The sequence below is a fragment of the Hipposideros armiger genome, unplaced genomic scaffold, assembly GCF_001890085.2.
Source record: "Hipposideros armiger isolate ML-2016 unplaced genomic scaffold, ASM189008v1 scaffold_1780, whole genome shotgun sequence".
Taxonomy (NCBI): Eukaryota; Metazoa; Chordata; class Mammalia; order Chiroptera; family Hipposideridae; genus Hipposideros; species Hipposideros armiger.
In genome coordinates this window covers 66,649-78,889 of record NW_017733130.1, presented here as the reverse complement: position 1 = coordinate 78,889, position 12,241 = coordinate 66,649, and the positions used below count along the sequence as shown (strand labels likewise).

The window sequence follows — 12,241 nt, the reverse complement described above, 5'->3', positions numbered from 1 at the left end:
AACATTATGCTAAGTGAAATAAGTCAGTCAGAGAAAGACAAATACCATATGATCTCACTTATACATGGAATCTAAAAAACTGAAAAAATGAGAAATATAAACAGAAATAGTTCAAAGACACAGGAAAAACTGAGGGTTGCTAGTTGGAAGGGGGTGGGGATGAAATAGAAGGGGAAGGGACGAGACAATACAAATTGGTAACTACAGTATGGCCTCAGTGATAGAAAAGACAGACTGGGGAATATAATCAATAATGTCGTAAATATTTTTTAGGGGACCAGGTGGACTCATGTCTTGTTAGGGAGACCACTTCATAGTCCGTGTAGAGGCCTGACCACCGCACTATATTTCTGAAGTTGATGTTGAATAATATTATATGTCAACTATAATTATATATACATATAGTCACGGATGTGGAGTAGAGTATGGGAATTGAGTCAATGGAATTGTATAGATAAGTATGATATTGGGGGTGGGAGGGCAGTAGATGGGTTGTTTCTGTGTGAAGGGTGAAAAGGATAACTATTGCATTGTTCTATACACCTGAAACTAACAATAAAAAATAAAATAAATTTAAAAACCTTGGGACCAGCCAAGACCCACCACGCACTGTCTTCACAGGCACTTGGGCCATTTCCCTGCCTGGGGTCAGAAGATGGCCAGGTTGCTATTTGAAGAGATGAGGAAACTGCTTTTGCGAACTACCATGAAATAGGGTTGGAGGTGGGGACCCACACAGCTGGGCTCAGGAGGAAATAGTGCTGAGGATCTGGACCCATGGGGACTTTGGGTCAGGATGCCTTAGTTTTCAACTATTGAAGGGTGTGGGGGCTTGGACTCCTTGATTTGATAAAGGAGGGACTGGAGGCCTTGACTCCAGAGTCTGAAGTAAGAGGGCTTGGGGGCTAGATTCCTGGGTCTGAGGGAGGAGGGGCTGGGGGCCTGGACTCCTGGGTCTGAGGGAGTAGGGTCTGGGGTCCTGTGCTCTTGTTCTGAGGAAAGAGAGAGGACTCGGGTTTCTCTAAGCTGTTGAAAGTCTGAGGGTAGGCCCAGGCCTCGTTTAGCAAGGCCCTTCACTCCCCACCCCTTTCTTGGGCTGCACTGGGTGAGGCAAGATATTAAAGGGCACGGTTTCCTGGGAGAAACAGCAGAAGACAGAGAGTTCTAGCTGCCTTCACCATGATCTTTATCCTGCTGCCAACCCTCCTGGGTGTCACCCTCATGCTGCCCCGTGAGTGAAGACCTCAACTTGGGAGGGGATTTCCCTGGAGGATGGGCTAAGATGGATTTGGTGTTTCTATCTCAGGAATGCAGGCACTGACCTGTCAGTCGGGAACATTGATGTCTGTGGTGAATGCATCAACACTGCCCTTGCAGTGGACAGCTCCTGAGATTGAATGTGAGGATGGCTGGGGTTGCCAAGACATGCTGATGGTCATAGAGAATGGTGAGAACCCCCAAGCCTGACTCCCACTCTCCAGTGCAGAGATATACCTACCCCTGCCCAGTCCTACCTGCATTCTGTGTAGGGACTCAGAAGTCCCCCTCCCCTCATATTAGGAGCTGTCCCCTCCCCAGCAGAAACAACCCCTCAGGTGCCCAGTTACCTCCTCTCCAGCCTCTCACCCCAGCCAGGAAGCAGAACCCCCACCCTCCGTCCCAGGACCCTGTTGTCCCAATGGTCACCCTGGCCTGCCACCCTCTTTTGGCCCAGAACCCAAAGCACTCGTCGTGGCCATCAAGGGCTGTACCTTAGAAAAAGATCATGATGTCCGAGTCACCCAGCACAGGACAGGCCCTGGCCTCTCCATTGTCTCCTACACCCACGTGTGCCGTGAGAAGCTCTGCAACCTCCTCTCCACCACCCTTCCTGTCTGGACCTCGTCCCCCTCCACAGGTGTGCAGGGAGTGGGGAGAGGAAAGAGGCTAAGGGTGCAACGGGGTTGAGAGTTCAACAGAGCTGAGGGGAGGAGGGGGCAACGGGGCTGAGGGGCTGAGTTAGCACAGAGAACCTGTTTGCTTAGAACCTCTCCCTCTCACCTGGCCTGGCCACACTCCCCAGGACTGTGCCTTCCCCGCAGTGCAGCTTCTTCTAACAGTCCTGGGACAGCAAACTTGTCTGCTTTACTGATGCTCAGCCCTCCACCTCAGACCCTGGCGATAGCCCCAACCTGGGGCATGCTCTTTTCTCTATGATGTTGGGTTTGGGTCACTCATGTTTCATTTGTGGTTTTGGTATTTCCTCTTCCAAAGTGAAATTGGCCTGTAACTTTCCACTGTCCTTGTCTGGATCCTAAACCGGGTTTGGGGCGATGTTTTGTGTTGCTCTAATCTTTGGGGCATTTTGTCTGCTTTGACTATGTAGTGGAAGTTGCTGGCAAAATTGGCCCTGGTCCCTCCCAGGACACCCCACTTGTCTCAGTTCCTGGTGCCTTCCCCAGATCTCATGTTCCCTCCCTCCCTTGCTCTGTCAGTAGCCAAATGGTTCTAATTTCATGCACCCCAGGCCTACAGGAGAGGAGCCTGAGGAGGGCATGTTTGGGAAGACTGAGGAGGTTGGTCTGGGGACCAGCAGAAGCTGGGTGGGTAGAAGGCACCGAATCCAAATGCAGAGACTGCTCAGTCCCCCTTCCTCTTCCTCCTCCCCAGGTCCGGAGTCCTCTGTGCGGTGCCCAGTCTGCTTGTCTACGGAAGGCTGTGAATCTGCAACAGAGCTGAAATGTCCTGTTGGGCACACACACTGCTACAATGGGGTCCTCCAGCTCAAGGGAGGTGAGCTGGGACATCGAGGTCTGGTCGGGACACCAACGGCAGGGAGGGTCTGAGGACCAGATCTAAGGATGGGGAAGGCCCTCCACTCCTCACCCCTTTCCTGGACTGCCTGGGTGAGGCAAGATATAAAGGAGCAGGTTTCCTAAGAGAAAGAGCAGGAGGGAGAGAGTTGTCTGGGAGGAAGGCTAGCTGAAGCCTGGGACCTGGAGGAGGGTGGGCCTGGCTTCCCGGGGTTGGATGGTCCCAACCTCTTCCTCTCGCCTGCTCTGCCTCACCCGCTTCCACAGAGAACATCCTCACCAACGTGAGAGTCCAAGGATGCATGCCCCAAGCAGCCTGCGACCTGCTGAATCAGACTCAGAAAATCGGGCCCTTGTCTGTGAGGGAGAACTGTGATTCTAATGGTGAGTCCCCACCCAGAAGACAAGGCTGCGCCCTGCCCCATAGCCCTGGGGCACAATGACCCCTGTGAAAGTCGGACATCCAAACACATCCCACCAAGGCCAGTACCCAGAAGTAATTTAGAAGTTACTCACTCGGGTATGGGCAAAGTGAGAGATTCTCTGAATAGGAGCTTTGGGGTGAGGGTGCCCGCATAGGGTGTCCAGCTGAAGGGGAGAGAGCGGGCGCCTGGTCCAGAGGACAGATATCTAGGACAGGAACCCACTGGGATGTGTTTTAAATGACACTGAGACTGGCCAACTAAGTTAGGGCTGCCTGTGAGGGTGGGACGTGAGCTGGGCAGGGAGGAAGGTCAGAGGGGCACAGAGGGCTGGCGGCTTTGCATTCTGCTTAATCCATTGGGGGCGGAAGTGCGTGCAGGGGCATCCACTGCTGGGAGTGACTCAATGCTTTCAATTCTATATCTTCACACTCTTGAACTTGGATAGCCCTGGTCTCCCACCTCCCCTCAACCACCCCAGCAGCCGTGCTGCATAGGAGAGAAGACCAGAGAGAAAATCAAGGGTGCTTCAGGTGTGATGGGGAAAAGTAAGAACCAAGCGGAAAGATAGCAGGGTCTACACTTACCCACGTAAACCCAGCCCGACAGGAACACCCGGCAGATAGAGAGTGGCCTACAGCGTCTCAATGAGAAGCACCTCCATGGCACAGGAGACTGGGGACTCAGGGGAGTGAGGGAAGGGCCTTCCCTGTCCCAGCTTTGGTTTCCTCATCGGCCCATGGCACGCAGTCTTTAAAGTTTCAAGGAGAACAGTCAGTGAATTCGGCACATTCCTCTGTGTGCTCAGAACTCTCTGGCTGGACTGGGAGCCTGAGGACAGGGCCTGGATGTCATGGACACCAAGGTTTCCAGCCTCAGGCAGCACAATGGCTGACTCAGGGTGGGAAGTGAGTTTGTGCAGGATTCCAAGGTCTCCCATGGAGATCCCCAGGGAACTCAGACCCCATCCCTGCCCTAAAGGGCCTCCAGGATGGGAAAGGGAGTCATCACAGATGCAGATGGTCTGGGGGAGCTTATGGGGGAAGATATGATGTCCTGAGCTGGGACATCAAGGAGGGCTTCACAGAGGAGGTGACCTGAGAGCCATGTCCTAAAGATAAGCTGCAGTTTATTAGTAGAAGAGGACATTGATAAGCAGAAGAAGCAGCGTGTGTATAGGTCTGGAGCTGGGAACAAGCCTGCTGTTTTCAAGAAGTGTTCCTCAGCTCTGCCTGAGAAAGGCTCATCAGGAGGAAGGAGTGTAGGTGGGACTGGGGCGGATTACAAGTTTTCCAGGTAGACGAGGTGTGTGTGGGCAAGCAAGGGAGAATTGTTCCAAGCAGAAGGAATGGTTGCGCAAGGCCAGGAGGCAGGAAGTGACCTTGGGGCTGGATATGGGTGTGGGGGTAGAGAGAAAGGTGGGGAGCCTAGTGCAGGTCAAGTGGCCTCAAAACCACACTGAGGGGCTGGCCTTTCTCCTGAGGGTGGGGAGTGATGGAAGGGTGCTTGGTACGGAGCAACAGTCTGAGTCTCTTCTTTTGATCAATGCTGGTTAATTGTCAGGCCCTCATCTCTGGAACTAGGTAATATTCATCATCCAGGGGGCATTTCAGAAACAAATCAGATGTGACCCATGCCACGCACCATATCACACATCACATGCCACACACGCCTCAGTACGCCTGACACTACACATACCTGAAACCACACACAACACACAGACCACATACCACACATCTCATGTCACATACACCACACAAACCACACATGATAGACCATACACCACACACAAACAAAACATAAACACACAGAACACATATCATGCCACACCTGCACAACACACACATACCACATACATCACACACATGTACCACACATCACATGCTGCACACACACTGCATACACCATACAAACATATACCCATATCACACACTCCATACTCCCAAACACACACTACACACCCACTTTACCCACATACCACACACATATGCTACACAAACCACACACATGCCACACAAAACAAGCTACTCCGCCACGCCACAAATAAGTATTCTTAATACATAACCCTGTTCTGTTAGCTTCAACACTGGAGTCAGATCTTGGAGGATGTGTTTGCCCACCCTGCTTCAGTTCAGCAATTTAGCAAATATTTACTGAGCATCAGCAAGACCAGGAGTCAGAAGCTGAGGTACAACAAGATGTCATGCAGAGAGAAGGGCATTCCAGGGTGACAGACAGCTCTTGCAAAGGCATGGGGACTGGGAGTCAACTGGGTGCAAGAGCACAGATTGCCCAAACCAGGCCATGGCAGGAGCCTATTGAAGTAGAACCAAAGGGCTGGCACGTGAATGGCCTTGACTGCCCCCCTAAGGACTTGGGCAGTGGTCCCAGTGAGAGCAGTGGGTCTGCACAGCCAGGGAGAGCACAGCAGATAAAAGCGTAGTGTCTGGATCAGAAATGTGGCTTCCTGTCTGGGCTCTGCCACTGAGCCAATTTTGAAGGCTCTCCACCTCTTTAAGCCTTTTTGACCAAATTCAGGGAGGAGGGGGTGATTCCAGACAATCAGGAGCAGGGGAGCATATGCAAAGGCCCTGGGGTGGCTGTGTGCCTGCCCTGTGTTCAGGGAAGAGCCTAGAGGTTGTGTGTGGCTCCAGCAGTGTGATCAAAGGAGAGCAGGACAAGTGGACGGAAAGGCGGGGGCGGCCACATCACGTAAGGCCTTTGGGGCCAATTTAAGGGCTTCAGATTTTATTCTGAGTAGGGTGGAGATCCACTGGAGTCTTTTGAGCAGAGGAGTGACATGAATCGATTTACCTTTTATGAGGATCCTTCTGGCTGCTGGGTGGAGAATACAGTAAGGGGGAGGTAAGGGCAAGGGATGGAGGGCGGGAAGGGGAGGGCCCAGGGAGACACAGGAGGAAGCAGGTGAGAGCCAAGGGAGTCTTGGACCCTGGTGGAAGCAGTGGAGCTGACGAGGAGTGGTCCGCTTCTGGAGGTATTTGCAGCATAAGCCACCAGGATTTCCTGATGGGTGCAACACAGGCTGTAAGACAGCCAGCATTGTTAAGAACAACCGCAATGTTCTCAATTTGAGCAATCGCGAGAAAGGAGCTCCCACTGACCAAGATGGAGAAGGTGGGGGCGGGGAGAAGTGTGTGTGGCTGGGACAAGGGCGGCAGGAGGCAGACGTGGTCCTGCCAAGCGGGGGAATTAGCAGCCCTCCCTCCTGGGGCTGCAGTGACGTTCACACAAGGTGCTGGATGCCGTGTGGTCAACACGGGAGTTTCTGCGGCGTGGGACACATCCCTGCTGGTCATGCTCTCAGATCCCGGTTTTCTAACTGGACTCCTGAGGGCCTCAGAGGCCAAGGCAGCCAAGGATGGTCAACAACCACCGCCTTCCCCCACATTCAACCCAAGGAGCCCAGCTCTGCTAATTCTAGTGGTGGGGCATTGGGCAAGCTGCTTCGTGAGTCTTCTGCCTCCGTTTCTCATCTTGAAAACAAGGTGGGAGGGAGAGCAGAGGGGATAACACCACCTACACTGGGGGGTTGCTATAAGAAATCAGGTGACCCCGATGAGGGAGCTCCTTGGGAGACTTGAAAGGGCTAATCCATGGATGCAATCACGACAGTCAGGCATGTAGTAAGTGGTCAGTACACAAGTACACAGTAGGCGCTGGACTATTTTTGTTTGGAACATAGTGCTTTTCAGCTAAAAGAATGTATGGTGTCTATCTATCCCCTCATTATGCAGATGAGGAACTTGAGGTCCAACGAGGGAAGTAGAGATGGGCTCAGGCTGAGGAAGGGCCCTCTGGCTCCCCCACACCCCACGGGAGGAGCACCTTCCTCACAGGTCCCCACAGAAACTGGAGAAAATGGGGCTCAGGCTCAGGCTTCAAAGGTCCCTTCCAAGCCTGAGATTGAGGGACACTGTGCCCAGGTCACCTGGAGTGCGACTCAAGAACGTGATCACCATCCCAAGCATGGGACCTGGAGGGACAGTCATGGCTGCTTCCCTGGCTAACACAGACCTTGTTAATTTCTTCTCCTCAGCTTTTCTGACCTGTCAACAGGGGATCATGTTACAGACTAAGCCAAACCTGACTGAGAAACCCATCCAATGGAACGCATTGAGGAGCGTCATGTGTGATTTGGAGGAGGTGTGTCAGGAGACACTTCTGCTCATAGATGTAGGTGAGTGGGCTGTGCAAGATGGCCGGACCCCTGAGAGGGCTCCTGGGTCTCCTGTCCTGGATTGTGTCCCCTGAATTTCCTGTCTGATGTCTCCCATGCCTGGAGTTCTAAACCCAACTACCTCTTTGTGCACCTTGGTTTCCCCTTCTGAAAACTGGGGGGCAAGGTGCTAGCAGTAACAGTACCTACTTTGCTGGGGAGTCGTGACGACATATTCAATGATCCATGCAAAGAGGTGAGAACAGAGCTGGCGCAGAGTGACCTCAGTGACTTCATTCAGGGCTCATTGGGCACCGGTTGTATGCCAGGCTCTGTAGATCCCATGGCATCTGCCTTCCTGCAACTTTACGCACCAGTGGGGAAACAGGAAACAACAAATACAAAAGAGCAAGATATGGGCAGAAAGATATAAGCTATGGAGAGAAATTCAGCAGGGAAAGGAAAGAAGTGAATGTTGCAATTTGAAACCCAGAAGTCAGAGAGGCTCTCCTGAGAGGGTGACATTTGCACAAGACCTGAGAGGTGGCAGAGCTGGGGGAGGACCCAGGCTCAGGCCCCAGTCTTCCCCCCACCTGCCAGGAGCTGTGCTGTTGCTCTCAGGGAAACTGCATTCCCCCTATGCTTGCTGAGCCTCCCAGAATCACTGGGTTTGGCCCACTCGGAGCTTTCCCTTCCCCAGCCTCTTTTACTCTCTCATCCCTCAGGACCCAGCTCACTCATAGTGGGGAGCAAAGGCTGCAGCAGTGCCCGAACCCGGGATTCTCAGACTGTGACCATCCACTCGGCACCCCCCGGAGTGCTTGTTGCCTCTTATGCCCATTTCTGCTCCTCCAGCGGCTGCAACAAGGCCCAGAATAGCAGTGTCCTGTTGAACTCCCTCCCTCACCCAGGTATGGCNCCTCCAGCGGCTGCAACAAGGCCCAGAATAGCAGTGTCCTGTTGAACTCCCTCCCTCACCCAGGTATGGCAGTCCAGAAAGCTGGGGGGGGGGGACCAGGGACATGAGGAGAAGTTGGACAGAGAGACTCAGAGATTCGGGCTCAAGGAGGGTGGTTGCAGCTGGAAGCAGAGCTGTGCACCCCAACCTTCTCTCTGCTTGCTCCCCAGCTTCTCCTGCCCCGGGAGACCTGCAGTGTCCTGCCTGTGTGGGATTCCATGGCTCATGTACTACAATTGTCACGTGCCCTAATGGCACCAGTCATTGTTACAGTGGTTCCATGCGCTTCATCGGAAGTGAGTGCTGAAGGCAGGTCCCAAGGATGAAGGGGTTGGGTGCCTGGATTCACTGGCCCTGAGGTGGGAGGGTGGTTGAGGCCCTGACTCATAGGCTTGACGGGGCTGGGGACCCAGATTCCTAAGTCTGAGGGAGGAAGGGCTTACGAGCCTGATCACCTGGTCTGAGGGGGGAGATGTAGGTAGGGTGGCATCTCCGGGTCCTAGGAATTGAAGTGTGCACTAGCTTGAGTCCTGTCTGATTTCATCTTCACTCTTCAGGTAAGCTGAGCGCCACAGTTAACATTCAGGGCTGCGTGGCCCATCGTTCCAGTTCCTTGCTGAACCGTACCAACAATATTGGGGACTTTAATGCATTGGAGAACTCTGGGAATGAAAATGAGCCTACCATCCAAGGCAGAGCTGGAGCTGCCCCTGCCCCCTACCTGGCTTGGGTGGTGGGGCTGGGGCTGTCCCTAGCCCTTTGGTGTGGGGTGCCCTCCCTGCTGGCTCCATTTCCCCATGAACCTTAGTCCCTGCTGACCCCCTAAACTCAAAACTCCCTTGACCTCATAACCAAACACTGAGTGATTTTCCCATCTTCTCCATGAATTCTCATCCTCACGCAACCCACACACCTTGTGACTGTTACCAACATATGGAGGAGCCTGGGAGCAGTTGAAGTTTCCCTGTGGGAGAGTGGACATTCAAGCAGTGGCCACGTGTGTGTGATGAATAAAGATATTGCCCTTTCTCCTAGTACTGGGGTTCCTGTATGGGAGGGGAGGGCGGGACACCCAGGAATCTGGCATGGAGGCTGCTGGGGGGACTCTGCAGAGAGATTCACCATCTCAAGCTCATCCTTCACTGGCCTGGTGTGTGTCTCCCATCGAGCTCGGGTGGTAGCAGAGCCTGCACGGAGCTGCTGCCAAAGGTCTTTGGGCATCGCCATGACCTGGGAGGTGAAGGTGCCCTTTGACCAATGAGGCTTCTACTTAGCAGTCAGGGTTCCGGCACAAACAGGGGGCTCATCTTACTTGAGCCACTTGACAAAAGGGTTTGTGTGAGTAGAGAAACAAGAGGGCATGCTCAGGTTCCTGAGGCTGATGTCATGGGGTTTGTTATCCTAGGCCTGAAAGGCTGAGGAGTCCTTACTGTCTCCAGAACCTGGAGAGAGGGAGCACGGAGGCGTAGAGGGGGCTGCCTGACAGGAGTGCTGATCTCAGGCTGGGTCACCCGTCCAGCCCACGCTGACACTACAGGGAGGGAGCTGGGGAGTTAGTCCCCCAGCCTCACTCAGTGTCCGCCCTCTGGTCTCCCATCGACTGAGCCCAGCTGGAAGGCAGGAGATCCCATGGACACTGTCCCTGCAGATCTGCATCCACAGCACAGAGCAGGGGGAGAAGGGGAGAGTGTGAATCTGGAAAAGGAAACAGAATGTCCAGCTCAGTCCTTGCCTTTCCTCCTCACATCCACCCTTTTCCTCTGTCCAGATGGAAATCAGAGTCCTCTGTGTAGAAGACACACACAATTCCCATCTGTGCCTTCATCCTAGTAATATGCTGTAAGGACAGCACGGCCATACTCCCAGGGTCAGAGGACCAGTTCTTCTCATACCACAGTGAGAGGAAAAGGGGGAGGGAACATAAACAAAGCTGCGAAGGTCCTGGCAGTGCAGCCCGTGGTAGTCAGAGCAGCCCGTGGTAGTCAGAGCTGTCTTCTTCCATCACCTGTCCCACATTCTCTCACCACCTACCCACACCTGCTCTGGACAATTGTGAGATGCAAATCTTCATTCTTTTGGGACGTGAGTGTCTGATGGTCATGACTCTATTGAGTTTCTGTAATTTTCCACTGAACAGGGCCACTGGCCAATGAGATAAGATGTACCCCCAACAAATCTCCTGCCTTCCAAACATTGTGCCCCTGGACCCAGCTACCTGACCTTCTACTCTGGTAGTCGCCTTCCTTCTGGGAATTAGCAGAGACCCAGTTCTTGGCTTGTTTCAGCAGCAGGAGGAGCACAAATTGGCCAGGGGTCGTCGTGGCCTCCACGCCAGTAGAATGAGATGGGATTCCTCACGCACATGCACATAAACCCGGTCTGCCCTTTCTCTCCTCTGTAAACAGATCACCTGGTATCCCCATGAGCCGATAGGTGTGGGTGGAGGCAGGCGCTGGAGGAGCAGGTGCCGTGGGCATCTGAGCCCTCTCCTGGGGTGTTCGCCTGAGCCATTTATTTCTTCTTAAGCCTGATCCCATGCACACCTGTTTCATCTGTTTTGGATGCTGCTGTACATGCCCAATACCATGCTTTGGTGGCTCAGACAGCGCCCAGTATGTGATATGCAGTTCAGGTCCCAATGCTCTTGCTGTCTTGAGGTTAGAATTTCAGGCTCTACTGGGACCCAATAGTAATACTTCAGGAGCCACTTTCCAAATGGAGGACAGTTATCTACAGAAGAGACACACCTTTGCTCTAAAACCCTGAAGTTTTGCCCTGTGATTATCCAATTATCTCTTTATGTCATAGAAACTTTCAACGACATTGGGTCTGTTGTGTCATATGGCCTGAGGCTCAGACAGCTGGGTTTCTAGCCTGAACCTTCATCAGAGCCATTTCCTGCTTTAGGAGCCACTGAAAACTGGCCATCCTATGGAGTCCCTCAGAAATGAGCAGGCGCAGCATATCAAACTGTGCTGCAGCCTTTTACTTTGTTGCATCCGAGAGAGCAAGATAGAGTCACCAGCAGCTCTATTGGAGCTGTCCAAGAAAATTCGGCCAGGGTTCTGGCTCTTGCTGCATCTGCTCAAACCTGCACCACCTGATCTGGAAATATGGCCTCAGTGTGTGTCACCAGTGTTTCCATCAGTACGTGAAGGCTATAGGCTTAATTAAATTGGACTAAATGAACTTCCATGAATGAATCGAAGAATGCGGCAGAAACAATGCCAGCTCTTTGTACACAAAATAAAAAAAGACTTCAATTACTAGTGTTTTAATGTGAATGTCATAGTCGTGTGATTATAGAAACCTCTTTAAAATGTACCATTATTTAATATCTTTTCAGTGGATTCATCTTCAAAATTTGTGGCTTATTTCCCCCCAGCTATATAAAAGTATTCAAGCTGAAAAAAAAAACAATGTACTACGTTTCCCCGCCAAAAAAATCCTAAGAGACTCAAGTCTTTTCTCAAGGTGTAGCAAATTATCTCTCAGTTTAGAAGGAATAGTGGGACATGCCCCAGACCTATAGGAGTTACATCAGGGTGATGGGTGCTGGACATTGCAGTTTCTTTCCCACCCCCCGGCCCTGTCTTACTCCTGAAACATCAAGGATCCTTGCTACATCTTGTCCACTGTGTCTGATTAAATAACATAAATTCATCAGTGAAATGTGATGTTCTGTAGAAAATCAGATGGTCAAGATCCCTCTGGACCATGTTATAGAAGAGAGGACCAAGCCATCCGGCCAGAAAGTGAAGGTATACTCTTGCGCCTGAAATATGAACATAAATGATGATTTCTGCCAATAAATATAGAAAAATGAATTGTTCGATCTGTTGCTGTATATTCAGGGTTTATAAGAAACCACGTCTAGGGCCGGCCGAGTGGC

General features: G+C 52.2%; 1 protein-coding gene and 1 pseudogene across 3 annotated transcripts; both read left to right on the top strand.

Annotated features, from left to right (window-relative positions):
* Positions 1-1,154: 1,154 nt before the first annotated feature.
* Positions 1,155-9,376, top strand: CD177 (CD177 molecule). 3 transcript variants are annotated; one of them, XM_019634626.1, is made up of 10 exons: positions 1,155-1,231; positions 1,307-1,447; positions 1,715-1,897; positions 2,650-2,772; positions 3,060-3,176; positions 7,272-7,412; positions 8,117-8,239; positions 8,311-8,373; positions 8,520-8,645; positions 8,907-9,376. In XM_019634626.1, exons 1-10 carry the CDS (start codon positions 1,180-1,182, stop codon positions 9,155-9,157), a joined length of 1,320 nt encoding a protein of 439 aa, XP_019490171.1. In that variant the 5' UTR covers positions 1,155-1,179; the 3' UTR covers positions 9,158-9,376. The 3 variants fall into 3 exon arrangements, with proteins under 3 accessions (XP_019490171.1, XP_019490174.1, XP_019490172.1); XM_019634629.1 differs by having other exon boundaries at positions 8,520-8,658; positions 8,907-8,989; XM_019634627.1 differs by lacking the exon at positions 8,311-8,373 and having other exon boundaries at positions 8,117-8,302.
* A 1,920-nt stretch (positions 9,377-11,296) lies between these two features.
* Positions 11,297-11,533, top strand: LOC109378161 (40S ribosomal protein S29 pseudogene; annotated as a pseudogene).
* Positions 11,534-12,241: the final 708 nt, after the last annotated feature.

Coding starts and splice junctions, on each gene's coding strand:
- CD177 (XM_019634626.1), top strand. CDS start 1,180: ATGATCTTTATCCTGCTGCCAACCCTCCTGGGTGTCACCCTCATGCTG. Junction 1,898..2,649: donor GACCTCGTCCCCCTCCACAG/GTGTGCAGGGAG, acceptor CCTCCTCCCCAG/GTCCGGAGTCCTCTGTGCGG. Junction 7,413..8,116: donor ACTTCTGCTCATAGATGTAG/GTGAGTGGGCTG, acceptor CTCATCCCTCAG/GACCCAGCTCACTCATAGTG.